This window comes from Mucor velutinosus, assembly GCF_035048745.1.
Source record: "Mucor velutinosus strain NIH1002 chromosome Unknown tig00000093, whole genome shotgun sequence".
Classification (NCBI taxonomy): Eukaryota; Fungi; Mucoromycota; class Mucoromycetes; order Mucorales; family Mucoraceae; genus Mucor; species Mucor velutinosus.
In genome coordinates, this window is record NW_027041907.1 from 2,887,470 (window position 1) to 2,913,276 (window position 25,807).

At 42.1% G+C, this 25,807-nt stretch overlaps 13 protein-coding genes across 13 annotated transcripts; 7 read left to right on the top strand and 6 right to left on the bottom strand.

Moving 5' to 3' along the window:
• Nucleotides 1-844: 844 nt before the first annotated feature.
• On the top strand, nucleotides 845-1,358 carry ATC70_002701 (uncharacterized protein; the record flags this gene model as incomplete). The annotated part of the gene is made up of 3 exons (XM_064822071.1): nucleotides 845-1,010; nucleotides 1,082-1,183; nucleotides 1,246-1,358. 3 exons carry the CDS (start codon nucleotides 845-847, stop codon nucleotides 1,356-1,358), a joined length of 381 nt encoding a protein of 126 aa, XP_064681757.1.
• Nucleotides 1,359-1,547: 189 nt separating this feature from the next.
• On the top strand, nucleotides 1,548-1,829 carry POM33_1 (Transmembrane nucleoporin; the record flags this gene model as incomplete). The annotated part of the gene is made up of 1 exon (XM_064822072.1): nucleotides 1,548-1,829. The coding sequence occupies one exon, from the start codon at nucleotides 1,548-1,550 to the stop codon at nucleotides 1,827-1,829; it is 282 nt and encodes a 93-aa protein (XP_064681758.1).
• Nucleotides 1,830-2,039: 210 nt separating this feature from the next.
• Nucleotides 2,040-3,554, bottom strand: VRP1 (verprolin; the record flags this gene model as incomplete). Its single annotated transcript, XM_064822073.1, has 4 exons — nucleotides 2,040-2,213; nucleotides 2,269-2,553; nucleotides 2,616-3,065; nucleotides 3,123-3,554. 4 exons carry the CDS (start codon nucleotides 3,552-3,554, stop codon nucleotides 2,040-2,042), a joined length of 1,341 nt encoding a protein of 446 aa, XP_064681759.1.
• A 468-nt stretch (nucleotides 3,555-4,022) lies between these two features.
• Nucleotides 4,023-5,147, bottom strand: DES1_1 (sphingolipid delta-4 desaturase; the record flags this gene model as incomplete). The annotated part of the gene is made up of 1 exon (XM_064822074.1): nucleotides 4,023-5,147. The coding sequence occupies one exon, from the start codon at nucleotides 5,145-5,147 to the stop codon at nucleotides 4,023-4,025; it is 1,125 nt and encodes a 374-aa protein (XP_064681760.1).
• A 3,029-nt stretch (nucleotides 5,148-8,176) lies between these two features.
• On the top strand, nucleotides 8,177-9,282 carry CYC3_1 (holocytochrome c synthase; the record flags this gene model as incomplete). Its single annotated transcript, XM_064822075.1, has 2 exons — nucleotides 8,177-8,243; nucleotides 8,303-9,282. 2 exons carry the CDS (start codon nucleotides 8,177-8,179, stop codon nucleotides 9,280-9,282), a joined length of 1,047 nt encoding a protein of 348 aa, XP_064681761.1.
• A 210-nt stretch (nucleotides 9,283-9,492) lies between these two features.
• Nucleotides 9,493-12,153, top strand: CYC3_2 (holocytochrome c synthase; the record flags this gene model as incomplete). Its single annotated transcript, XM_064822076.1, has 7 exons — nucleotides 9,493-9,979; nucleotides 10,034-10,266; nucleotides 10,324-10,536; nucleotides 10,599-11,182; nucleotides 11,240-11,619; nucleotides 11,675-11,745; nucleotides 11,803-12,153. The coding sequence occupies 7 exons, from the start codon at nucleotides 9,493-9,495 to the stop codon at nucleotides 12,151-12,153; spliced, it is 2,319 nt and encodes a 772-aa protein (XP_064681762.1).
• A 260-nt stretch (nucleotides 12,154-12,413) lies between these two features.
• On the top strand, nucleotides 12,414-13,899 carry ATC70_002707 (uncharacterized protein; the record flags this gene model as incomplete). Its single annotated transcript, XM_064822077.1, has 5 exons — nucleotides 12,414-12,582; nucleotides 12,635-13,060; nucleotides 13,161-13,445; nucleotides 13,504-13,652; nucleotides 13,723-13,899. The coding sequence occupies 5 exons, from the start codon at nucleotides 12,414-12,416 to the stop codon at nucleotides 13,897-13,899; spliced, it is 1,206 nt and encodes a 401-aa protein (XP_064681763.1).
• A 231-nt stretch (nucleotides 13,900-14,130) lies between these two features.
• On the bottom strand, nucleotides 14,131-15,377 carry ATC70_002708 (SAP domain-containing protein; the record flags this gene model as incomplete). The annotated part of the gene is made up of 7 exons (XM_064822078.1): nucleotides 14,131-14,205; nucleotides 14,263-14,722; nucleotides 14,785-14,851; nucleotides 14,916-14,951; nucleotides 15,011-15,124; nucleotides 15,178-15,258; nucleotides 15,320-15,377. The coding sequence occupies 7 exons, from the start codon at nucleotides 15,375-15,377 to the stop codon at nucleotides 14,131-14,133; spliced, it is 891 nt and encodes a 296-aa protein (XP_064681764.1).
• A 153-nt stretch (nucleotides 15,378-15,530) lies between these two features.
• On the top strand, nucleotides 15,531-16,583 carry SLU7 (mRNA splicing protein; the record flags this gene model as incomplete). Its single annotated transcript, XM_064822079.1, has 2 exons — nucleotides 15,531-15,963; nucleotides 16,039-16,583. The coding sequence occupies 2 exons, from the start codon at nucleotides 15,531-15,533 to the stop codon at nucleotides 16,581-16,583; spliced, it is 978 nt and encodes a 325-aa protein (XP_064681765.1).
• Nucleotides 16,584-16,763: 180 nt separating this feature from the next.
• ATC70_002710 (uncharacterized protein) lies at nucleotides 16,764-19,871 on the bottom strand (the record flags this gene model as incomplete). The annotated part of the gene is made up of 8 exons (XM_064822080.1): nucleotides 16,764-16,843; nucleotides 16,924-17,157; nucleotides 17,232-18,145; nucleotides 18,202-18,780; nucleotides 18,835-18,993; nucleotides 19,050-19,567; nucleotides 19,625-19,681; nucleotides 19,749-19,871. The coding sequence occupies 8 exons, from the start codon at nucleotides 19,869-19,871 to the stop codon at nucleotides 16,764-16,766; spliced, it is 2,664 nt and encodes an 887-aa protein (XP_064681766.1).
• Nucleotides 19,872-20,496: 625 nt separating this feature from the next.
• On the bottom strand, nucleotides 20,497-22,116 carry ATC70_002711 (uncharacterized protein; the record flags this gene model as incomplete). The annotated part of the gene is made up of 4 exons (XM_064822081.1): nucleotides 20,497-20,603; nucleotides 20,665-20,920; nucleotides 20,977-21,244; nucleotides 21,308-22,116. 4 exons carry the CDS (start codon nucleotides 22,114-22,116, stop codon nucleotides 20,497-20,499), a joined length of 1,440 nt encoding a protein of 479 aa, XP_064681767.1.
• Nucleotides 22,117-22,280: 164 nt separating this feature from the next.
• On the bottom strand, nucleotides 22,281-23,790 carry ATC70_002712 (uncharacterized protein; the record flags this gene model as incomplete). The annotated part of the gene is made up of 3 exons (XM_064822082.1): nucleotides 22,281-22,399; nucleotides 22,463-22,626; nucleotides 22,682-23,790. 3 exons carry the CDS (start codon nucleotides 23,788-23,790, stop codon nucleotides 22,281-22,283), a joined length of 1,392 nt encoding a protein of 463 aa, XP_064681768.1.
• Nucleotides 23,791-24,104: 314 nt separating this feature from the next.
• On the top strand, nucleotides 24,105-25,596 carry PRM10_3 (pheromone-regulated protein prm10; the record flags this gene model as incomplete). The annotated part of the gene is made up of 4 exons (XM_064822083.1): nucleotides 24,105-24,712; nucleotides 24,779-24,915; nucleotides 24,974-25,417; nucleotides 25,496-25,596. The coding sequence occupies 4 exons, from the start codon at nucleotides 24,105-24,107 to the stop codon at nucleotides 25,594-25,596; spliced, it is 1,290 nt and encodes a 429-aa protein (XP_064681769.1).
• Nucleotides 25,597-25,807: the final 211 nt, after the last annotated feature.

Here is a 25,807-nt window from a genome sequence, read left to right on the forward strand (position 1 = left end):
TGAGTAGTAGTAACATCCTGACCCCTTTGCTCAACTTTTTGAGGACCCAAAAAACATGACCAAAAATCGACCAAAAAGCATGAGGTACCCCTCATGGTTTTCATCGAAAATCAAATGATTGCATTTTTCACCTTGAAAATGAAGACTTTTACTATGGTATTTCTTGCAAGAAATTTCTTTCGACCTAGAATGGTATATATTAATTCAAATTGCTCAATAAGTTCAGTCAAAACACCTATTACAAGTAGCACCATTGGAATTGCCTTGAAAAGTACTTCAAGAATGTATTAGGAAGCGTAGCGTGATCATCACAATTTATATAGTCGAATATCACGGAAGAGATTAAAGAAGTCGAAAAGAAACAATATCTGTTCAATCTTAAGCAGAAAGAATACACTGAGCTTGAATCAATTTTGGCGGCAGTGCTGCTGCTGGTTAACCCAAATGCCTTTCTAATGATGACAATGATGACTGCAATGCTGAGTAAATGGGATCATGAATTTAAAAGGACAATTGAGTAGCCCGAATACTTTTTCCGGGAAGTTTTGCCTCATAAAGGTGTCTTTTGCAAGAGCTCGCAGGGCGACGCCGCCATCAAGCGTAGCAAGATAGACTGGCTAGTCAATTGATACTTTAAACAACTAAAGTTTGGCATATTGGCTACATCATGGATGGCGGAAAAGGACAAGATTTTTATCAAACATGGCCATTGAAACAAGATGGCCTCTCACCTGATTGATTATGAAAGATAATTTCCTATTAAATCGACGTGGATACTTATATCTTTTCGTTATTTTTCTTCTTCTCTCCTTTTTTTTACACCCTTATACAAACAAAATACATCATGCCACCAATGAAGCAGAGCCAATCTATGCTTAACTTGCCCAAACATCGTCGTAACACAAGACAGCAGAAATCCAAATCTATACACGATGAAAGCATCATTCAAATCGGTACACATCAAGGACCGCAACAAACTACGGCTGCTAGTAACAAGCTTGAAAGTAAAAGTAACGTACATATACAAATGATCAATTCTTACATCATGAATCCTAAAAATATGAATTTGAAACTATAATAGTCCATCAAGAACATTTAAACGAAACAGACAAGCTTTTAAGAGCTTTTGATTTAAATTACGCTTATGGCCCTTGTGTCGGCATAAAAAGAATGGATCGATGGGGTATATACTGACTACATTTGGCCATGCATTACATGTAGATCATTGACATTTCTTGTATGCAGAGCGAGCTTACAACCTGGAATTGTATCCACCTACCGTCGTGAAGGACATCTTGATCAAGGACAAGACTGGAAAATACATGGAATCCGTCTTTCATCAGTTCCGAATGATTTAACGCTTGCTCTAGTGTCTGAAATACCCTTTGAACTTACTAACCCATGACATCAATAGCAATTCATGGCTATTTCATTCAAACTCCATCTTGCATGATTCTGTTTCTAATAAACCGTATAAAAAGCCCAAGGGATTCCCACCTTGTTTAGCTTTTTCATTACAACATTCCTCTCTTGTATAAAACCTAAACATGTCTCATTACGGAAACTCTGATGTTGCCCACTCTGAAGCCGCTTTGCAAGCTGGTCGTCCCTACGAAAAGTCTACCGAAGGCCATAACCAAATGTTTGACAATGTCAAGGAATTAGAAAAGCATCACCGACAAGAATTCTCTCATGGTGCTACTAAGAAGTCTCGTGGCGAGCAAATGGACGAGCAATTGGCCGAAGAGGACAAAGAAACTGTTCAAAGAATGGAGCAAGCTCATAAGCAGAGTGAACAAGCTCATCAACCCAAGCATAAGCATGAATAAATGCATGTAGTTATAGCTTTTATCATCCACTGTAAATAAATATAAATAAAGAACGATTTTTTGCATGTACACTCTCCATAGTCATCTTATTTATCCTTGAGTATGACATAGTGCTTTCAAGAACAATATAGAGTATGTATATACAAATGATTTATTGGTGTTGCAAGTGATATTTTGTACAGTGTAGTAGAGCAGGAATGGAGTGGGTTTTTATGCGGCATTAGTAGCCCACTTCTTAATCATTTGCGAGCAATTGTACTTGAGAACAGCCTCAGTTACTTGAGCTTGTTCCAGCATGAGTTTGGCCATACGGTATTCTTTTGGGCACTTTCCAGGAGCATCTATTGGACACACCAGTTCAAACATTTGCAGATTCTCAAAAGCCTATACCATGTTATTAGCACATGAGCACAAGATATCAGGCTTAATACAAAAGTACCTTGAGTGCAACTGCTCGCTTGTACAATTTCATGCCAAATCCCATGCCATTGACTTGTGTTCTGTTCATGAAATCCTTGTATTCGTCATACACCATTTGGAAATTGAATGTTGTAACATCTTTTTCTAGGAGTTTCTTCATGCTCACAATCAATACCAACTCCAACAGTGCTATTCCCTTGAGTAATTCAGTTTTAGAATCTGCTCTCTGCACAAGACTGGACTCTGTAAACTCTTCAATGGATAAAAACGGCGCTTGTCTATTCAGTTTACAAACAGCTGGAAACTAGAGGGTTGCAATGGTTGAATGAGTAAGCCCTTACTATACGTTCTTGTGTTCACACCTACGCATATTTTTTGAAACATCCTGATATCCTTTGAAATGTCAAATATTCGTCTCAAGACACCGTTGACTGTAGGATTTTGAAACAGCTCCTCGAGGTCCATATTGAACGCATCACTTGCTTGATACTCCTCAGGCAACATCAATGTCCCTTTTGCAATATCCAGAAACTCGCCAAAGTTGGATGATGGAAACAAGTAGATCTGCCTATGCGAAAATCTTGATTTGACTCTCTTCTCCAGCAAGTCGAGGGTATCTAGTCGACAGGTCAATCCAATCACTGCCATGGGGTTTTGAGCACTTTGTGCTGCGTCAAACAGGTTGTATAACAGAGCTTGCTTGGGATGCTGAGCAAACAAGTCGAATTCATCCAACACAAATATTACTGGTAAGGAAGATTTGTCGCCTGATTTCAGCAAAGACAGTAAATAATCAAATGAATCTGCAAACGATGTCTAATCATGAAGAGCATCAGTCAATGTCTTTTCTCGCTTGTGAATGTGTAGTCTTACAAAGGTGCGATCTGGCTGATCCTGTTGTTCAGTAACGAGCTGGCGAGATATCTCGTTTAAAGCAAGGCGATCATTTGTCTCTGTTAATCCATTCAACTTGACAACGCAAAATTCATTCTCCAGCTTTTGAAGATCGCGTAATACAGTGCGCACCAATGTTGTTTTACCAGTACCTCGGTTGCCAACAATCAAGCAAGAGTTGCTCTCTCCAGCTGTTACTGTCTGTTTGAGTATGCGATGCAATGTGTTGTATTGCTTGTCAATGCCATGCAGCTGGCGAGGGAGTTCAATGCCGTTCAACCGTGCAAGCAGTAGTGATTGTGCTTTGCGAATATCAATTTCTGATGATCCCTGACCCGATAGTCTGGCGGATTTGGTGTGCTGCTCGTTGTCGTGTGCTATATCTGCGTCTTCAATGGTTCTCTTTGACATGATGTAAAAACCAGGAGAAAAAAGGTACAGGCTGAAAGGGTTTGAAAGAGTCCCTCTTTTTTTCCAATGACTTGAAATGTGACTTTATGAGTGTAGAACTAGGGCTTTTGACAGTCGTCAATGGATCTGATTGTAATCTGGAAGAATGGTGCAGAAGATGATGCTACACATGGCCAACGATCAGAGCACCTCTGGTGTATCGAAGGCACAGCATGATGCTGATCTGTGTGAGAAACACAGTGTTTAGAAACATTTGAGCTTTTCATCTGATCTAATGACAGGAGAATGTCCATCATTAGGCATTAGTAAAATATTCAAAATGGCATATTAGTAATAAAAAAAAAAAAAAAAAAAAAAAAGTGCAAATTGATTTATTCATATGTAAATGTGTGTAGTTGAGTGTGTGCATGTGTGGATATTAAGGAAAGATAAAAATACAAGTATATTAAGATGACGGATAAAAAAAAACTAGAAGAGCTCTTGCAGGTCTTTTAGTGTAATAACACCAACCCAATGTTTGTCACTGTTTATCACTGGCAACAGAGGTATGTCCTTTTCCTTCATAAGTGTAACTGCATCTGAAGCCAGCCCTTCGTCCTGAAAGACCACTGGGTTGGAGGACATGATATCGACCGCTCTAATTTGGAAGATGCCTTCTTTGGTGGCAGACTTCAAGACTCTGTGAATATCGCCATGCGTTATGACACCTGCAATCTTGCTGCTCTTTGAGGAGATGTCGTAGTCTTCCACTGAGGATGTCTCTGAAATGGGCGGCGAGGGGAACAAGTAATTGCTGTTGATGTTTTCTTCAATATGATGGTTGTTGTTGCCATCTGCTAAATCATCCTCCAACACAATGACGCCGGAGCCTCGAGGGTGTTGAGTCATCTCCATGATAACAATGTCCAATGATGTGTTTCTATTTACTGTTGCTACTTTGGAAGAGTCGATGATAATGTCTTTAACCTTTAATAGTAATCTTCTGCCCAAGGAACCGCCAGGATGGTTCAACGCAAATCCATCGGTAGTGAATGTACGCAATTTAGCCAACGTCAAGGCCAAGGCATCTCCCAAAGCCAGTGTCAGTGTTGTGGATGAAGTTGGGGCAGGAATGTCACCGGCCTCTCGCTTGACATAGCCATCAATCCATGCAGCACACTCTCTTGCCAACTTGCTCTTTGCATTACCACCCAAGCCGATGACAGGGATATTGCGGTGCTTCAGACTAGGAAGCAGCATGAGCAGCTCTTCTGTGTTTCCAGAGAATGATAAGGCCAATACCACATCGTTGGGTTGCACTGTACCGAGATCTCCATGCAATGCCTCTACCGGGTGCAAAAATGTTGCGCATGTGCCAGTTGACAGCATGGTAGCCACAATCTTCTCGCCAATCTTTCCAGATTTACCAACACCAGTAACGATGACTTTGCCTCCAGCATCCAAAGATTTGAACATGAGATAGATGGCTTGATGGTATCCATCCCTTGACTCTGTGTTGGATTTCAATCTCTGTGCAGCTTCATTTATACTGAGAGCTTCCTCAATTAAGATGTTGGAAGCACTGTCAATGATGTCCTCGGTTGTATGGAGCATGGTTTGTGTTTGTCGAGTAACCAAAAAATAACAGAAAAAAATAAAAAGTTAAGAAGAAATAAGAACCTGGAAATTGTGTTTGTACTCCACAAAACGCAATTATATATATAAGACTTTTTGAAAGAACCCCTTTAACTCTGTCGCTCCGATACAAGAGAGGTGTAACAATAATAAGCCACTAATAGAGCTCTCTCATTTGACAGAAAACATAAACATTTAGTTCAATGTTGCCTAAGGATATGTGCATTTGATATCTGTTCAGCTACCCTATTACTACCATGCAACAGCTGGCTGCTACGCATGCAGTTCCCCAGGTTCTCACCATATCAGTTGCATTTCGATGCGGAGAGTCAACAGACTCAAAGTTTCTATTCAACTTGAACCCAATCAGATCGGTTAAATGGTTCATTAAATCCTCGATCCCGATAGATCACTTTGCACCATTCTTATCAGACATGACGGAACAGTGAAGGATAGATGAACAAACACTTTGCACAAACAAGACGAGAGAAAGAGGAGAGGAGTGAGAACTCGATTTCGAAGGCATTCTTTTTGATTTAACTTGATTCAAGTAGAACATGATGGAGCGTTTCTGTTCCAAATCATGGCCGGCTAAATTCACGGTGACAAACGGTTTGTTTCATTACGCTATCTCAAACCAGTTGAATTTTCAGCGATGCGTAGTCCACTGTAGATCTGAATCGTCGATGAATAGGCCCTTTTTTTTTTTTTTTTTTTTTTTTTTTCGCTCGTCTCCCTGTCACTTTCTTCCATACATAGACAGCTATCATCCTCATCCTCATCCTCATCATCATCATCATCGACATAGCACCTGCTTCATTCCGTGTCATTGTTATCATGCTTTTTACGCAGTTTTATTGTATCGACCGATTGACAGAAACTCACGCAAGCATTGATTACCTGAAATAGTATTATATGTATAAATTCTTTATCTGATGGTGCAATTCAGGATGAGATCATCCTCATTCATATCTTGTGGTGAGAAAAGTAAATGTAAATGTGTGCTACATGCCACACACTAAAAAAAAAAAAAATACACATTGTGCGCAGCTGTACAGTACAGTCTATTTTACGGTCCCCCTTATCATTCAATCGAGTCAAACACTCCATCCTGTAGAAGCGCGCTTTTGCTCGGTTATTCATGCAGATGCCAGCTTGTTCATGTCTAACGATATGCCCCAGGACATGCGCATTTCTGGCAGAATTTCAGTTTCGCGATTTGGTAATAACGAGATCTTACTTTTATGGTTCAGCTTTTATTTCCTGTGAGTCGAATATTTCTCATGTTGATGGATTTGCAGAACTTGCAGATTCGGATGGGAAACAGGCGTTTTATGGTGTTACTTGAGCGACCTTCTGGGTAAATTGTTTCAGCAGACTAGTTGGCATTTAGGATATGTAAGCTATATAGCAACTCTCACAGTTGCCGTCCGGAGCACATTCATCATTTTGACAGTATGAAAATTATATGAGGGGAGGCTTCTTCTGTGCCTTCTTCGTCGCAAAACCTGGTGGCTCAATACAGTTTGTAAAAAAAAAAAAAAAAAAAAAAAAAAAAAACACGTATAAACACTGAGAGAGATGCTCATTTACAGGAGTTTTTTTTTTAAATGTTGAATATCGCATGGGGCTTGGATTTATTTGGATATAAGAAAATGCATAGAAAAGATACGTTTCAATAAACATGAAAGCCATCTTCTCAGCAATATTTATTCACTGTGCACATGAACTCCATGATAGTTCAATTTATCCATTGCCTTTATGGATCCTATGGATCCAAGCATGAACGCTCTAGAGGGGCACTACTGCTGCTGAAAACTGATTCCAACTCCGATATTCATTTATTTTTCTTTGTCGATAGCGAAATTATTGCCAAATTCGAAACAGAAATACGTTTTATCGCTAATTTCTCTAGAAACGCTATAGCTATTTAATATAGCTTATTAATAATCATAAATGCTAATTTTTATTCTCTATTGATTGATACCAATAATGTGTTAGTTTTCTACCAACAATTTTTCTGAAATTTGCAAAAACTAAAAAGACTTATTTAGCCGAAAATTTTTAATTAAGTATTAGTAGCTACTCAAAATAGCCATTCCATAGCATAGGTTGGACTCGTAGCTTTTGGTTTCATTAATACATGCCATAGTAGAAAACGTCGTTTTTTGGAGTGAAAAACGCGATCGACTGAAATTTGCTGATTTCGATGAGTGGTAGTAGCTCATGGAAAATGCGACGATTTTGGTCAATGATGTCTGACCCAAAAAAAAAAAATTGAGATAATGCTACAGTAAGTAAGTACTCGTCGAGAGCAATCGTTTGGTACCACTCTGCCGATCGAAAACGGCCAATAAAGGGAGATATAGGCAGCTCATGATCATCCAATGTAGCTGTGATTTAGTCTATTAATGGCTCGAGCGATTTTAAATTGACATTAGTGCAGTTTGAGCAGGCTATATTCATTGATCTAGATGCTATCTCTCTCGAGAAGTTGGAGGTATGCCTCTTAGTTTGGGTTCATAGCGTATTTATAGGCCTAAAGGCCCTTGTTTTCGCTGTTGGAGCAGTACATTGCAGCTATAATAAGCGATTCTGCACGGTCCATCTCTTGCCCAAAGAAATAACAAACGCGCCACAGCCCGTCATGCTGCATTATGTTACAAAGTATATGTTACATCTTGTTGAATGCATTTTACATATGGATTCAGGGCATCAAATGGTCTCTTGCCATCCCCGTCATGAAATGGCGGACCAATGTGTTCTTTTGCCTTTGGTTATGATAAAAGACGCCTGGAAAGCAAATGTTTGATAATCAACGTCTTCTTCTCAATGGTTACACCGTAATAATCAACTGCCGTGTGAAAACACAAATACCAATACATCGCAATCCTATCTCAATGAGCAGTACCTCTGAGTTCAATATTACTTGATGCAGGATAATTTAAAGCTGTGTAAAAGACCGCCTTTAGCTTTACACTAAAAATCAGGCAACCTTCATTTGCAATATGCTGAATATCCTATTGTTTGCCATCTTGTTTGCATTTGTTGGCACGCGAAATGGCAGGGTACTGTGTAGGTACTCCTTGTGTGGACAAGTCAAGCTTGAAAGGATTCTTACAGTGATTATTTAGTGATGAAAACGTTGCGCGCACCGCTATCAGAAACACCCTTCTCTGTCCGTCGTGTCTTGACTGTAAACTCTTATTTGGCGCCACTGTTTTTCCGTCGAGCAATGATCTACGCCGCTACATATCCACTGACACAAGCAGAAAAGAGCTGGATTCATCACATCTCAGAGGCTTCTTGGAACGGCGTCTGGATAGCGCCCAATTTGAAAGATGTGAAGCAAGCCCAAGAAATCGCACCAGAGCAAGATCTCGTCATTTTGTACATTCATGGCGGTGGATTCACAGAAGGATACTCTTACATGTACATGGACACATTTCAGACCATCATCCGAAAGTTAAAAAACAAGCACAACATGCGAGCAAGTATACTATCGTTGGAGTATAACTTGAGTCCAGAACACACATGGCCCACGGCATCTACCGAGGCATTGGATTGCTATCGGTATTTGATTCATGATCTAGGCATCAGCCCTTCCAAGGTTATCTTGGCAGGCGATAGTGCGGGTGGCAACTTGGTAGCTACGACCTTATTGCGATTGAAGGATAGGCAGGACGATGATTTGCCTCCACTACCGCTGCCTGCGGGAGCCGTGTTACTGTGTCCCTGGTTGGATTTGACAGCTCAGGCATTTCCTGCCATGCATGATACAATCACACCCAAAATGCTCGACGCTTTTAAGGCGAGATATTTAACCAATGCTAACCAGATGCAAGATCCACTTGTATCACCTATGTATGGAGACTTTTCTAGAATTCGCTGCCCATTTTTTGTAGCTTACGGAAGCCAAGAGATACTCAAGCCGAGCATTGAAACATTTATCGCCAATATCAAGCGAGATGGCTGTGATGTAACTGTGTTGAGGGGCAAAGAGAACACAACACATAATTGGTTAATTACTAGTCTAATGGCTACGTCAAGAGCTGTTTACGAGAGAGATTGTCAAGCCTATATTGACTGGATGGCAACTACAATACAGCAGTAGCCTCCCTCCCTCTATGGAATAAATACTCCGCTTGTAGTGGGCTCTCTCTTTTGCGCTCCAAGTGATGATGATGATGATAATGATCCTCCCATTTCTCTTTTATATATTTCTTTGCGTCACATCTTTTTTTCTTTTTCTTTTTTTTTCTTCTTCTTCTTCTTCTTGTACTAAACCACAAGGGATTTCCAATGATATTGGAGAGAATCAAGGATGTCGTCTCCCTCTTCTCCAGCGATAGGTCTTGTATCCGCGAATATTAAATTATTCAACAGCAAATCTGACAATGAGCCAACACTGAAATCCTCAAATTCAGCTACCACAATCAATACGAATACGTCTAATCCTAATTATCTACCTCCATTACCACCGAAGCCAACCAAGAAAGTTGATAGATTGTCGCCTCCACCTCCTCCTCTGCCGCCATCGCCACCACCACTACCGCCTGCGATAGCATCCTCTACTGCTGGTGCTGCTGCAGCTGCTGCGTCGCTGCCTCCTCCCTTACCAGCAACTCCACCGAGACCTATTAGAAACGGGACAGTGAAATCAGGATACAACAACAACCATAAGAAAACCACAGCATTGAGCCCATCTTCGACATCTTCATTGACGACTGTAATGCCATCACCCATTGTAGCCCAGAGAAGTGGGTCTACCTTGAAGGGCATGCTCGGAAAGGTAGTCGGTAGTGTCAGTGGTAAGTTGAACTAGTGTAGGGTTTTCAGGAGATTTTTATTGATGCGTGGTGCAGATTTGTGGACTGTGCAAGGGAATTCATCTACATCATCTGTCAACAGTTCACATGCTAAATCACAGCACAATGGCAGTGGTAAAGCCAAGATATCCTCTCCATACAACATGGTTCATGTAACACATGTCGGCTTCAATCCACAGACTGGCGAATTTACGGGCATGCCAAGAGAATGGCACATTCTGCTGCAACAGAGTGGCATTACTAAAAAAGAGCAGCAACAAAATCCACAGGTAATGTCGTATACATATATAAAGGGGATGGGAAAACTCACCTTATGGAGTGTATAGGCTGTACTGGACGTACTGGGATTTTATAAAGACTCCAAAGATCAGTCTTTGGATACAGTTTGGGAGAAGTTTGACAACGTGCATCCCAAAAACTACACTTCTCGGGCAAGCCCTCCGCCATTACCACAGCGAACAAGGCCACAATTGGTCGTTGTTTCTAATACTCAAGATACCAAGCCCCCTGTACCCACTCGTCCGCCTACAACCATTGCAGTATGTACCCTATTCCTCTCAGCCATCTGATTGATATTAATCTCTCTTTTTTGTATGTGTAGCATAAAAGCAGCCTCAATCATCAATACAATCGACTTGATAATAACTCACCACCTCCGCCTCCTTCCACTACTTCTTCTCCTCTTAATTCAACAACATCTCTTCATCCCGCTCATGCAATCCATTCTGCTCCAGTAACGCCTCCCAGTCCGCCTCCAACAACATCATCGGCACCCCCTATACCAGCTCGCCCAGACAAGCCATCACAGTTACAAAAGGCGCCTCCACCGAAACCTCCGTTATCAACCAAGCCAGCCGTGCTCAAGAAAAAAGCGCCTGCACAAGCAGCGAAAGCAACTGAATCAACAATGAATGATATGGCAGCGGCGCTGACAAAGACACCAACACCGCCACCTCGATCGAATAAACCGCCCCGCGTGTTATCCTCTGTTTATATTGCACCATCAGCAGCTCCTCTAGATCCAGCCTTGGATACCCCACAAGACAAGACAAGACAACTTCGTAGAGAACAAAGGCAACAAAAAGAAGCTCTCAAGGATGCTCAGGTGATTGCAGATCTTCAGGCTATTTGCACAGACGCTGATCCAACAAAACTGTACCGTAACATGATCAAAATTGGCCAAGGGTAAGTGTGAATGCGGCACATCAAATGCAACAAAACTAATGGAGGTGCTTTATACAGTGCTTCGGGTGGTGTCTATACAGCACAATCAGTCGACACTAACATGTCTGTCGCCATCAAGCAGATGAATTTGGCACAACAATCACGGAAGGAGGTGATCATCAACGAAATTTTGGTCATGCGAGAAGCTCAGCACAAGAACATTGTGAACTACATTGATTCGTTTTTGGTTTCAAACGAGTTATGGGTAGTGATGGAATACATGGAGGGCGGTAGTCTGACTGATGTGGTTACCACAAGTATGATGACAGAGAGCCAAATTGCGACAGTGTGCAGAGAGACATTAGAGGGCATTGATCATTTGCATTCCCTCGGTATCATTCATCGTGACATCAAGTCTGACAATGTGCTCTTGGGGTTGAATGGCCATGTTAAGCTGAGTAAGTGTCTGCCAGCCACACAGAAGAGGTGAATTATGCTGATACGTTGAAATAGCTGATTTTGGATTCTGTGCGAGATTGAACGATTCGGAATCTAGAACCACTATGGTGGGCACACCGTATTGGGTAAAGTATTTTATGCGCCTCGATCATTGGCAGTGGTATAGTAACAATCGAATGTAGATGGCACCTGAAGTGGTTACCCGAAAGGAATACGGGCCCAAGATTGATATCTGGTCACTTGGCATCATGGTGATTGAGATGATTGAAGGCGAGCCTCCCTATTTGCATGAAAATCCCTTGAGAGCCTTGTATCTGATCGCCACCAATGGAACACCGTCTCTGCAACATCCTGATGAATTGTCAGACAAACTGAAGGATTTCTTGAAGCAATCACTGACTGTAGACAGTGCCGAAAGGCCAAGCGCCAAAGCACTATTAGAGCATTCCTTCTTGAAGAGAGGAGAAAGTGTGAAGACCTTGATCCCTCTGATCAAAGCAAGCCGAGATCTTCGAAAAGCGCATGAATTATAAAACTGTAACATATCGTACTACTAATAATAAAAAGTGTAATATAAATGCATCCTGAAATACCTTTGCCAGCACGTCCCCCGCCACCCCCTCCCTAAAAGCCTCTTAATTTATCAAGACTTAAAAACAAGCTTCAGACTTGTCAGTTTGATCAGTTCTTTTTCTCTTTTTTTTTTCTCTCTCTCTCTTTCTTTCTTTCTTTGTTCAATCCATCCATTCGTTTCTCACGTTTGTAGTCTCTTTACAGACAGCAATTCACACTAATGAGCTCAGGGCAAGAGGAAGATTCATTGATCAACGATGAACTGTTCCATCTATATATCGAATATCAGCTTTGCAAAATCAAGAACACGCCCTCTCTCTGGAACGCTGATGACACTGAAAAGTATGCTTTGATAAGCATCTTGACTCAATGCCAAAAGATCAATGGAAGTAAGTTGCTCAACAATCTGCGTGCACAACGTCATTTACTCGTTTCACACAGATACACTACGCTCGGTGATGAAGGATATCTTTGAAAACTCTGTTGCCAAGTATGCAGACAGTAGCAGCAGCACAATGATAGTCCATCACTCCACACCCCACATGAATAGCAGTAAAAATAGAATCCCTCAAGTCATTGTCAATACAACAGAAGATGATGATGATGATGATGAGACAGATTCAGAGGCCAGTAAAGAAGCTACAACAAGCTTAGGCTGTAACAGAACGCGCATCATTGATAGAATGTATATCGACCTTGACAATGCCGCAGTCAGCAAAAGAAACATCCTCCCATCAAACACTCCCAGACGTGGTCGCTCGTTGACACCCAGCAAACTGGAGCCCAAGGAAAAGAAGCAAAAGCATAAGGGAAAGGCAGTTGTGAATCCAATCGTCCATTCACTGTTGACCGATAGTAAAATCGCGGGTAGGCTTCGACTATTTCTTTTTTTTTTTTTTTTTTTTTTTTTTTTTTTTTTTTTGCTTCTCCCTTTATAAACACTAACCACTGCATGATTTGTACTCAGAGATGGAGCAAATGGCATCTCAAGCAGGACGAACCAAAGCATTGCTCAGAAAGAGAATCTACGCCATCAATGACAGCGTTTCAATGAATGTTTCCTCTAAAATACCAGCCACATTCAGCGTGTTGAACTATGGAAACTGCCCTGGCACCACCATGAAGAATATGTACAGATGCCAGGAGAACTTTATTGTCTATCGATTTGGCAAACTCGTTGAAAGATTGCATCAAGAGTGTTCAGAGAGAGAAGCGCGTGACAAAGCAAAAGAGTACTACAAAGAGTTGCAGCGTATGTGTTTTACGATATCAAGAAGCATGTGCATGGTGATTGACACTTGTGTATATAGACGAGCTGAAACGACAAAACAAAACATACTCTATGGTTCCTTGGAGTCATTTTGCATATAGTTGTAAAAAATCAGTTCAATACGCCAATGAATTCGGCATCTACTGCCTTTTCATACCTGAAATCCTTACACCTACCATGCTTAAAAGGGTAGAGTATGGCACACATATGTAGGGCAAAAACAACGCGACTCATATTGTATGTACATTTCAAAATTTAGACGCCTTTCGAGGACTTGAGGGCACTCTTACTCTACATGGATGAATCATGCTCTATCTTTAGAAACATTGTCCAGGTAGATTGCGAGGGAAATATCATTGCACCACACAGACAAAAGTCATCGCAGGGTCTCATGACCAACAAGGCAGACATTAGTGGCAGTGTATTGCAACACTGATTTTCATATCTTCAAGCCCTATTGCATTTGATACGAATGCTACTATTATTTCAGAGTTGACACATACAGATCCTATCATTCCCTCAACAATGCAGTCGCACATACTTAGTTTATTCCTAGTTCACAAGCCCCATTATCCCCTATACACTGGCTACATCCATTATACAACAACACCCCCCCCCGTCAATAATAACAAATTCTGTATATTTATTATTCTTTCGGCTCATCTCGTTAACAAACATCAGAGGGATTCCAGCAGAAGCGATGAGGTTCATATGTATGGATATTATCCAACAAGGCCATATCCTAAAGCAAAAGGCATTCAGCTAAAGTCCATATGGAGAGTGGTGGCTGCACACTTACGTCCTTGGAGATTTCGAATGAAAACACACTGGCATTCTCTTGTATTCTGGCAGTGGTCTTTGATTTAGGTATAATAACCCATCCATGCTGAACAGCCCAGCGCAATAGTACCAATGCTTTGGAGATACTGAGCCTTTGAGCAATCTCTTGCAAGCACTCTATCTTTACATCGCCATTGATAAGAGAACCTTCGCCCAAGCTTGAGTAGGCTTGGATTTGGATATTGTTTTTTTGACAAATGTCTAAAATATCAGGCTGATGCAAACAGGGATGAAGTTCGAATTGATGTACGTGTGGGATGACAGTGCACACACTCAACAGGTGGCTTAAATGCTTTTCTGTGTAATTTGAGATGCCAATCTGCTTCACCTTTCCCTCTGAATACAACTTCTCCAATGCTTTGTAGCTATTTGTGCGGTTCTCCTGGTTGATGGGATCTGATAGCTTCTTTTTCGATGTGCTATGTCAACAAAGACTCCGTTAATCATGTATACAGTCAAGCGTCCATCATCGTCAAACTACCCAGGCCAGTGAATCAAGTACAAATCAAAGTAATCCAAGCCGAATCTTTCAAGAGAGTCATTGACAGCTGAGTAGACCAAGCCATGTTAGCTTTGCAAACGCCCTCCTCGCATTGAGATTTATGACCTTACCCTGATAACAGGCATCAAATCCTTGGTTTTGGGGAGCTTTTAAATGAAATGATACTTAGAGCATGCTCGGCATAGGATGTTGAACTGCTACATACATAATTTTGAGGTGATGAACAGGTCTTTTCTTTGTACACCAAAGCTGGGATCTTTGAATATCTCTGTCAAGATCTGCCCTAGTGCTTCTTCATTTCTATAAACAGTTGCTGAATCTACTCTTGGGTGAATAAACACAGTTTGCTTAGGATCAATAAACTAAACGGACCTATTAAGCGATAGCCTGAACGGATGGCTTCATAAACAACAGGGCGAAGTTCCTCCACGGTCTTCATTCTGTAGGTTCCTACTTGATGCGGTATTTATCAAGATCAACGCGTCGCTGTGCATTCGGATCGATTGATACATACAGCCTAGAACAGGTATCTTGTTGCCGTTGTGCAATTGTTGTTCTGCAGTTGTCATCATGTACTTGATTGAATGAACAACAAACATGAGATGCCCCAATTTGCAGTGACGTTATTCATTTCGGATGTTAAACAGTAATGCTTTGTTGTTCCATTGGTGATACCAACCTGCCAAATTCTTCTTCTTTTAGTTTCAATTAACATTTAATTAACGATGAAATTTTGGAAAAAGAAGGACAAGAGCAAGACAACTATCAACCCATTTGAGGAGCAGAGTGATTCAAGCAGCTATTCAACTGAGTATCCACAGACACCCACAGCCAATGCGGACACTTATGGAGGAAAGAGTCGTTACGGCACTGCTGCTATTGTCACTCCAGCCGCAAGAGATGAAACACAGAACAGAAGCAATCTATTCGGTGGCTATCAGGAGCCAAGAGGTAGATATGATTCCAGTGGACAAGAAGACTCTTATGGAGCAAGCAAGTTCTCTGAAGCTGATGAGGATCAAGAAGTTATCCAAATTCAAAACAAAATTCGCAGCGTCAAGCAAGATACATTAGCTAGCACTCGAAATGCTCTACAGAAAATTAGCGAAACTGAGGCAACTGCTGCCAATACGATGAACATGTTGGGCACACAATCAAGTAAGTTTTCTCGCTATATATATATATATATATATAAAAAAGCTCTATGAATATCAAGACTAAATAATCTTGTAGCTCAAATTGCCAATGTGGATCGTAATGTGGATATGTCAAAGGCTTATTCTGATCGTGCTGCTAGTCAAGCGGGAGAGCTGAAGCAACTGAACCGCTCTATCTTTATACCTGTTGTCAAGAACCCGTTTACCAAAGGTTCTAGAAACAGAAAAGCAATGGACAGAGTCCATAGGGATCATGAGGAGCATATGGCCGAGAGAGACAACATTCGTCAATTTGAATATGGTTCTAGTGTCCGCATTGAAGATGCTCAAAGAAAAGCCATGCGACTGAAAGGAGAAGAAGGCTACCATAAAGGACGCTCGCAATCGGATCGCAACAGATATCAGTTTGAAGCGGATGAGGAGGATGATGCGATCGAAGATGAGATTGACGGCAATCTGGACTTACTAGGTGATGCCACTGCGAGATTGAGAGCCATGGCAACGACCATGAACGATGAACTCGATAGTCAGAACAAGCAATTGAATAAGCTCAACAAAAAGGTGGATCCTATCAATGCAAAGCTGATGTCTACTACTTATACTTTGAACTCTACCCGATAAGTGCCCTCAGTTTGGAATAAAATGTGCTCTGATCCTGCAACTCAGCATCATCACTTTTTTTTTTTTTTGCGTAACCATCCATGCTCCACACACGTTTTCATGCAACAAATCCAAAACGTTGCTATATACCCTTTTTATGTTTGCTTTTATTGTGGTGTATAACTTTGTGCTATTTGCTTTTTATTCTTTATCTTCCTCCATGTAGTCAGGGTTCTTTCGTAACAGAACGATACCTTCTAATACAGGAGCCAAAGGAATATCTAGAGAACAACAACAAAAAAAAAAAAAAAAAAAGAGGGTGAGTGATGAGCATGAACACGCCACACTTATAACAACTTACATTCTTCAGTAGCCAATTCAGCACGTTCTGAATGAGCAAGAAGGACAGGAGTAGAGTGTGTTTGGAAACCAGTGATGGTCTTTGGACGGCCTGCTTGACCAACAACATCCACAGCTTGACCCACACGCACAGTAACAGGCAGGCTCTCAACAGATTCATCAAATGTGATTAAGAAGCGAGGATACATGGCAGTGACAAGTGAATACAACAAGTAATGGAATTTACCAAAGATAACTATTACAAAAAAAAAAAAAAAAAAAAAAAAAGTCAGTAGGAGGCACTTGTGGCCAAACGCTTTCAGGACTTACATGATTTGTGATCAGTAAAAGCAATGATACTTGTCATTAAACCAGCAATAGCAACAGGTGACATGATTTGACGATCGGTGTGGAAGGGGTTCAATGTCATTGTACCCTTGGCCATGTGCAATAAGCCTTGTGCAATACGGACCATGAACAAGCTAGAAGCATCCTTGTGGTAGAAGCTGGCCAGTTGTCTCAACATTTGTGCAAGACGAGCATTGTTAGTACCAGCACCTACAATACCCATGGCAAAGATGGCACTGATAGCCACTTCGCTGTCATTGTCGTGAGAGTATTTACTGAGTGTATCGAGAATGTTGACTTGAGGATTGGATGCACACAAAAGACCGTATGCTAGGGGCACAGTCTTTCTGATGACAGGTTCGCCATAGTGCATCAAGTGGTTAAAGGTGCGCAAAGACATTTCTGATCCAACTTCTTCGCCCATAGCAATCAAAGCAACACCGAGCGTAGCAAAGCCTTGGAAGGTGTCGTCGTCCTTTTCTTTATCCAAATGATCGTTACACATGTGGAGCATCTTTTGCACCTTCAAGACGTTGCCGGTACCAGCATAGGATAAGGCTTCAACCAAAACTTCCGCTTGCTTACCAAGAGGATGCTCAATGGCCTTTAATGTCTCCAAAGTAGCTTCAGAGGCATCTTGCTTGCCGAGATATAAGAGACCAAGACCCAAAGCCATGAAGCGAGACCATGAATCCTTGAGGTAGATATCTTCACGCTCCATCATTGTCTGCAAAATAGTGCTGGTAATGTCGCCATCACAAGAACCAACAAAAACGAGACCAAGGGCCAAAGCAGCTAATGAGGAGAGCTCCATGGCCAGGTTGGTATCGCTGACAATAGGCAAGAGCAATTCTGACACTTCTTCACGAGCGGAACCAGCGTAGGCAAGACCGAGACTATACGAAAAGCATAAGATGAAGGCTTTATATAAGAGACGTCTCCATATACTTACCCAAAAATAGCAGCTTGCTTGATAGAGAGACTTCCGCTCTCCAAATGTTCAGACAACAAGGCTATTGCGGGATCAGATTCCTCACGCACACCGGAATTGACAATACCAATAGCAAGCAAAGCACCAGCCTTGATATGGTCGTCCGTAGAGTACATGTATTTATCAATCAAACTCAAGCCAGTTTCAATATCCCAGAGGCAGATCAAACCCAAAGAAGCAGTAGCACTGGTCATGCCATGCTCCTTGGTCTTGTAAATCCAAGAGGAATCACCTTCATCGTCAGTAATCATCAATTTGTCCTTACAGAAAGCAGCGTTCACAAATGCATTGACAAAGGTCGATGATAAGTTGTTGCGAGCAGAATCAATGTTGCTGCTGAAAGCAGTTCTGTGGTTCTCCAAATGGCTCTTGTAAATGTCTTCAGGGACCTTGGGTTCCATTACATCCAATTCACGTGCAAGGGAAAGGAAATAGCGCGAGAGGTTGCTGTTGTTGATGCAGCCGTTGAGATCAGCATCGTCTGTTTCAATGTAAATTTGTTGACGGGCAAGTTGGAATGCCATTTGCTTCTTGAGAGTGCTGTTTATCACGTTAGCCACTGCATTTTAGCTGCCATGTGTCATCTCAACTTACGGATCAGGGCATTGCTCAAAGTCCTCCTTGATCAAATCCATATCGCCAACACGGATGGACAAATTAAGTGCTTGAGCGTATTTTTCTTGCTGACGGTAAATGGCACGAGCTGTTTTGAGGAACTCGACATCATCGGGAGGAGCCAACAAATTGACACAGCTGGTGCGTATGATATTAGTATTCCCGCTTCTCTTTTGCACATACCAAACACTTACCCAACCATATAAAGACAGACACGCTCATAGGTATCCTTATCGACAAAACGAGTAAGTTGGTCAATCGATTCAACTTCAAGCAAGAGATCAACAGCATCAGCCTCCGCGTTGTGTTTGAGGAAGAAGGGAACAATCTCCAAAGCCAATGTAATCAATTCCTCTGTTGATTGATCGTTTTCTAAGCGTGCTTGATATTCTTGCATAATCTCGCCTGACAAGTGTCTAACATACTCGTGTCCCCAAGAACCGATATCCTCTTCAGTGGAACCTACGAATCTATATCTCAAAGCTTCACGTTGACCTTCCTCAGCATAACTCATGGAAAGCACTGACAAGATATCAGCAAGAAGCTTCTTGTCTGCAGAATCGGGCCATGACTCATGCAGCTTCTTTAATAAGGGATAGTATTTGCTCAAAAACTTCAATGGCTTGGGTACAGAAGTCATTGAGCTGGTGGAAGTACGGATCGCTGTACGCAGTTGCTCGAGTGCAGGACGATGAAGTTCCTTGTTGTTTTCCTGCTCTGCCCAGTCAACATGCCATTGCGATTACAAAAAGAACTGTCAAATACATACCCTTAGGCGCTCAACCATCATCTCTAATTCATTCTTTAGCTGCTGATCTTCCTCAGACTACGGCAAATGTTAAAATCAATCATCCAAGCATTTGAGCATCCACATAAGCCAAGTGTCTATTTACCAACTCTTCCTCTTGCTCCTTCTTGTCGTTTTTGTCCTTCTTTTCATTGTCTTTGGTGGATTTTTCATCAACCTTTTCCTCGGTGGGCTTTGTGGCGGTTTCGTCTTTCTTTTCGCTGACCATTTTATATTGTAATATTCAAAGAGAATAAGAGAGAGAGAGAGAGGGGCTATTTGGCATCGCGTTTTTTTTTTATTCTAATGAAAGTTGAATTACAAATGGCGGGACGCGCAACCACCACTCACCTTTGCATGCGTCACTTTCGGGTACGTCATGGAGCTTGTATCTGTGTCTATCCAGGAGTCACAGAGGAGAAGGCAGCAGCAGCAGCAGCAGCAGCAGCAGCATCAGCAGCATCAGCAGCATCAGCAGCATCCATTGTTGCAGTGCACGAAATGTCATTTGGTTTGAAAGACTCATACACAGGTGTGAGCAATTGAATTGGCTTGAAAACTTGTGCCTACATACTTTGATATGTTGCTTATACAATCGCATTTTTATCTAGGCTTATCATGATGAGGCTCTGTATGCTGGCAGCATCTCAAAGCTAGCATCGCACAGTTGGCGGAGTTGCAGGAGCACCAGCAGCATCACAGACATTGGGAAATGCAATGTGTCCTTCAACCAAAGCCAAATCCCGAGTGCATATAGTTGAGCCTCGAGCCGGATTATAAACAGGTTTCAACTGCTTTATTATATTGTAAAATGAATTTCTAGATGAATGCAATAATGGTAAATGTCTCTCGCTTTATAATAATGGCAAATCTTCTGGATCAGGGCGAGTGACAATGAAGCTTGAAGCAGTTCTATTCATGACATCCAGGAACAGGTTTGTACAAGAACCTAGATTGAAATCTGATCACAGTCATGGATGAGCTATACTGACATGGAGAAGCATTTGCTTATTAAAACTTACCAAACGAAGTGGAAGGTTCACAATAGCATTTGCTGTTGGTGAGCCATTTTTCTTCTGTTGGGCAATGCTCAAAATTATCATGCTTGTAACCAATGTCGTAGAACCAGTGTACGTCGCTTTGCTTGAGCATAAGAGCCACAGCAATGGAATGAACAGGAGCATCACCCCATCTTTCATAAAAGAAGCCTCCAGCTTCGTCGAGGTACTTGAAGTAGGACTGATAGCCTTCTGATCGCATGTATTTCACAGACGCAATCTATGGATGGAGTTAAGTCAAATTGGATGATATACCTGTAGTGCTTGATGCTTTACCTCAAAGTTACTCCAGAAATGACACAAATTATACGACCATCCATTGTCATCGCTCACGAGTCTCAGCAAGCTATCAGGTCTTGTGCGAGGATAAATGTACTGAGGATGCGATTTAGCGAATTCTAATGTCGTTTTCCATAGTGAAGGGATAGTAGCTCTGTATTCTCTCAGCGCAATAGTGAAGCCATACTTCAAATCTCTTTCTTGCATCAAACGGAATGGATCATAATCCATATCACACGAGAATTTAACTCCAGGCTCAACACGCCTAAATGAAATATGGATTTGTTTGTTGTGTGATATACATAAACAAATGAATGAGTAAACTTACCAATAATAATCAAGGCCATCTAACAAAGGATGCAGCATGAAAAAGCCTGACTGATAGCGGCACATGTGTCGATAACTCTCACTGCCTCCGTATGGAATGCCTTCAGCGGCTAAATCCTGTCTGCACTGAGCTGCGTAGTCTTGATCTATGTAATCGGGATAGCTCCAGTGCTCTTGTGGCACCAAGCCATAGTGCACTTCAGCATTTGTCATCATGCTAGTCATATTTCTAAATTCTTCGGTGAAGGGTTCTTCATTCAAGAAAATCCAGGGGTAGTTGTACTTGTGGTTGAATCTGTCTTCCAGGTAGCGCATGGAGGAACGCAGGGCATACAGCTCGCTGTTTCTGACCAGCACCACAAACGCACCTTTGACACGCGGTAACGTGGCATCGGTGAGTCGCCTGTATTCGGCATCAACGCTATCATGGGGAGCTATCACTTGCTGATCCTCTTGGTCTAATTTCATAGCAGCAACTGCAGCAGCAGCTTTAGGCACATCGTCCATGGACACGCCCAGGGCATTCTTTTCTTGCATCTGTTTAGGGTCTTGGTACATGGCTTCATACGCTTCGTCTTGCTCTTTGAGCTGCTGTCTCTGCTGCTCAGGATGTGGCTCTTGTTGGCCGCCGTAACCTGCCAAACTGGAATCTCGAAACTGCTTTGCCCTGTCTTTGATCAAGTTGTAGCAATCTGACGATGAATTGCAGTAGCGGTTGTGTGGGATAGACGACGGCTTGTAAATTAGCAGCACGCCTAGCACCAAGATGCAGGCTACAATGATGCGGAACAGGTTCCTTGAAGAGTACATCTGTCTTGAATTCAATGTCATGACAAAAGAATGAAGAATGAGAGGGGAGGAGAGAAAGCAAAAGAAGAAGAAAAAAAAAAAAAAAAAAAAAAAAAAAGCATGGCTTGCTGTAGTCTTTCATATCTCATTCACAGTTTCAATGGAATGTTGTCAATCTTTTTAATTTATTCAATTTTGGAGGGAATTTCGATGCGCTTTTCCTTGATAAAGTCGGTCATTTCAGAGAGGGTTTCAGGATCAATCAACTTGAGCAGCTTCTTTGTGCAGCTGTCCTGGTAAAGATCTGTTTATGTTTAAAAGGCTATATTAATAAAAACACATGTAAACAGTACAAAGATACACTTGCCGTAATTAGAGGTAACGTCGCAGCTGCATTTCTTCAAAAGTGTTTCATTGTAAGGGCAATGCAGAGCACTTGTGTGCGAATAGCCTATCTGGTTGAAGAAATGGATGTCTTTCTTATTCATAAAGAGAGCGGCTGCAATGGTCTGTACGGGGGCATCGCTCCAGCTTTCCATAGAGTGTTAGTCCATGGTATATATGTCATGTCAGTGCTGATGCTTACCGCTCGTAGAAAAAGTTGCCTGTATTGTCTAAATACTTGAAATACTGCTGATATGCTTCAGATCTAAAGAATGACAGATCAGCCAATTGGAAGTTGGACCACAGATGGCACATATTGTAGGTATCGGTCTCCTTCTCCACGATCCACGGCCAGATTGTCTCACTTTGGGGCAAGATGTATTCTGGATAATAGTCCTTGAATTCATTGATACGAGCCCATAGGGTAGGCACTGTCACTGGAGATTCGCGCATGGTAAGCACAAAGCCTAGCTTCTTTTGCTGCTGCTTCATAAACAGAAACATGTCTTGATCCATTTGACAGCTGTAATCAGCGCCTGGCTCCACTCGCCAAGTGTACTCTACATCTCTCAGCAATGGATGATGGAAAAAGTAGCCAGCGTGGTATCTCAGCATTTGATGGTGCGATAAGCTGGCCCCTCGGTTAGCACCGCGCAATTCTTGCTGCAACATGAGAAACTCTGCTCTTGGAATATCAATCCAGTGAGGATACTCCCACACTTGCAAGTCAATTTGGCCAAAGAAGACGGGCGCAGTGGTGATCTTTTTGACGAAACGTTTGAAATCAGCAGTGAAGGCTTGGTTGTTCAGAAACACCCAAGGATACCGAGTGCCGTTGGTCATATGGTCTTCCATGCTCTTGATGACGGATCGAGCATCACCTAGGTTTTCATTCCTAACAATCATGTAGTATGCACCCTTGACTGGGAGATCGTTCCATACGTGATCAGGAATGGTGTCATCTGCAGGTGTCGTATCGGATGGAAACAGGTAGCCAGTCTTGTGATGCTCCAACTCTTCTTCTGGCGCCAATGCATTGGCTGCTGCTTCTGTGAGTCCGTGCTTGGGTGTCGCTTGTATTTGGTTGCAAAAGTAGCGCATGAAATCGACGTCTTTTGTGCTGTATCCGTAGTTCTCTGACAAGGCACCCCAATGGATGCTTCGGCCAAAGAAATAGCACACTGTGATCAAGGTACAGACCAGGGACGAGCGTATGATGATTTTCCACAGCCTGCGACGCCTGTAGGCGGATGGTTTACTAGGCGATGAGATGCTGTCTGTTTCAAATAGATTGTCCTGCAAATGAACCATGTCTAGCGAGCTGCTACTGATGATCAACGGAAAAGAAGAGTGAGAGAGAAAGAGAAGAAAAAAAAAGAGAGAAGGGAAGGCGAGAAATGCTCAGGAAACCCTGTAGTCGTTTGAAGAGAGTAGAGAATGTTGATTTATGTGTGTCTATGTTTATGTGTATAAGCATGAGGCACATTAATATAGACTAAAAAAGCAACATGTGTATATGTAACATTGACGATGATAAACTTTAATCCTCTATAAAGCTGAATATGTCTCTTTTTAGTTTTTGACCCTCTTCTTTCCTTCTCACAACTTGATCGTACACACATCCAATGGGCATACGAAAATACTCTTGCTTGCTACTCCAACTAGGCGTGGGCGTGTATCTCCTAGGCGCACTGTTCTTCTTTGTGGGACGCAAGACCAATCTAGCCCTGCCCAGCTCGTCGTCTGATCTCTGGGAGACGCTCAACACATACAATACCCACCTACAAAAAGACATTCCCAAGTACGATGCTCAATTCAACGCACAACCTGATTCCTACATCATTGATCCGCCCAATCTCCCCTACACAATGAAGGTCAGCTTACCGCCTGCCAGCAATACAACAGAACGTCAAGCAGCTGCCTTTATTGTGCTGGTAAGAAACTCGGAGTTGCCAGGCATGCTACAGTCCATGCACGACGTCGAAGGCAGATTCAACAAAAAGTTCAATTATCCGTGGGTGTTCCTGAACGAAGAGCCGTTTACAGAGGAGTTTAAGCAATTGACAACATTGGCAGCAGCGCCCAGCAAGACACATTACGGGCTCGTGAATGAATCCATGTGGGGTTACCCTTCTTGGATCAGTCAACCAAAAGCGGCCAAGATGAGAGAGATCATGAAGGATGTGCCCTATGGCCAGAGTGAAAGCTATCGCCATATGTGTCGTTTCCAAAGGTATACGCCGTATAAACGCACAATTTTAATCATATATAGCCTAATTTGGACATTTGCATACTATAGTGGCTTCTTCTGGCGCCATCCGTTGGTGTTAAGTCTGAACTTGGAGTACTATTGGCGAGTGGAGCCGGATGTCAGATACTTTTGTGAGCTGGACTATGACCCCTTTCTCTACATGAAGCAGAACAAGAAGAAATACGGTAAATGACGTGTGGGTTATAGGCTGTTTGCAGAGGTACTCACACTGTTTGCACGCAGCCTTCAACATTTCATTCAAGGAGCACTCTGGCACCATTGTCACTTTATGGGACACGGTCAAGAAGTTTGCTCAAGATGCTACCGCGAACGGCAAAAATTACTTTCCCCACAGCGTAAAAGACACCATCTTTCGCTTCTTGTCGACAGACGAAGGCAGAACCTACAATGGATGTCATTTCTGGACAAATTTTGAGATTGCACGCCTGGATTTGTGGCACACGGAAGCCTATCAGGAGTTTTTCGAGTACTTGGATCACAATGGTGGCTTCTTTTATGAGCGATGGGGAGATGCGCCTGTACACTCCATATTTGCTGCACTGTATTTGCACCAAGACGAGGTGCATTTCTTTAACGACATTGGCTACATGCATAGCATCTATCAACATTGCCCTGCAGAGGATCGCTTGATTCGTCGTTGTACTTGCAATCCTAGCGATAGCTTAGGTTAGTATATGTATCTATAGGAGCATTTTCTATGAATACAATGAGGGGGGGGGGGAGCCTGTGCTAACTTTTCTGTAGATTTCACGGACCATATGAGTTGCTTGACCGAATACATGGAAGCAAGACATTATAACAATCCCAATGATAAGAGAACTGTCAATGACATGCTTTTAACGTAGTAAAAGCATAAAATAAATTCGCCGAATACTGGTTCTAGGGCCTTCCTGCTGCGTATATATATCCGTCAATCCAAACAAGTGATCGAGCCACGCAATCCTTGTTTGTTGTTGACAGCTGGCTACGTTTAGAATATATTTTGACTATAAAAAAAAAGAGCATATGGCTATTCTGATCCATAACACTTTCATCTTGACTTATACGCTAGACATG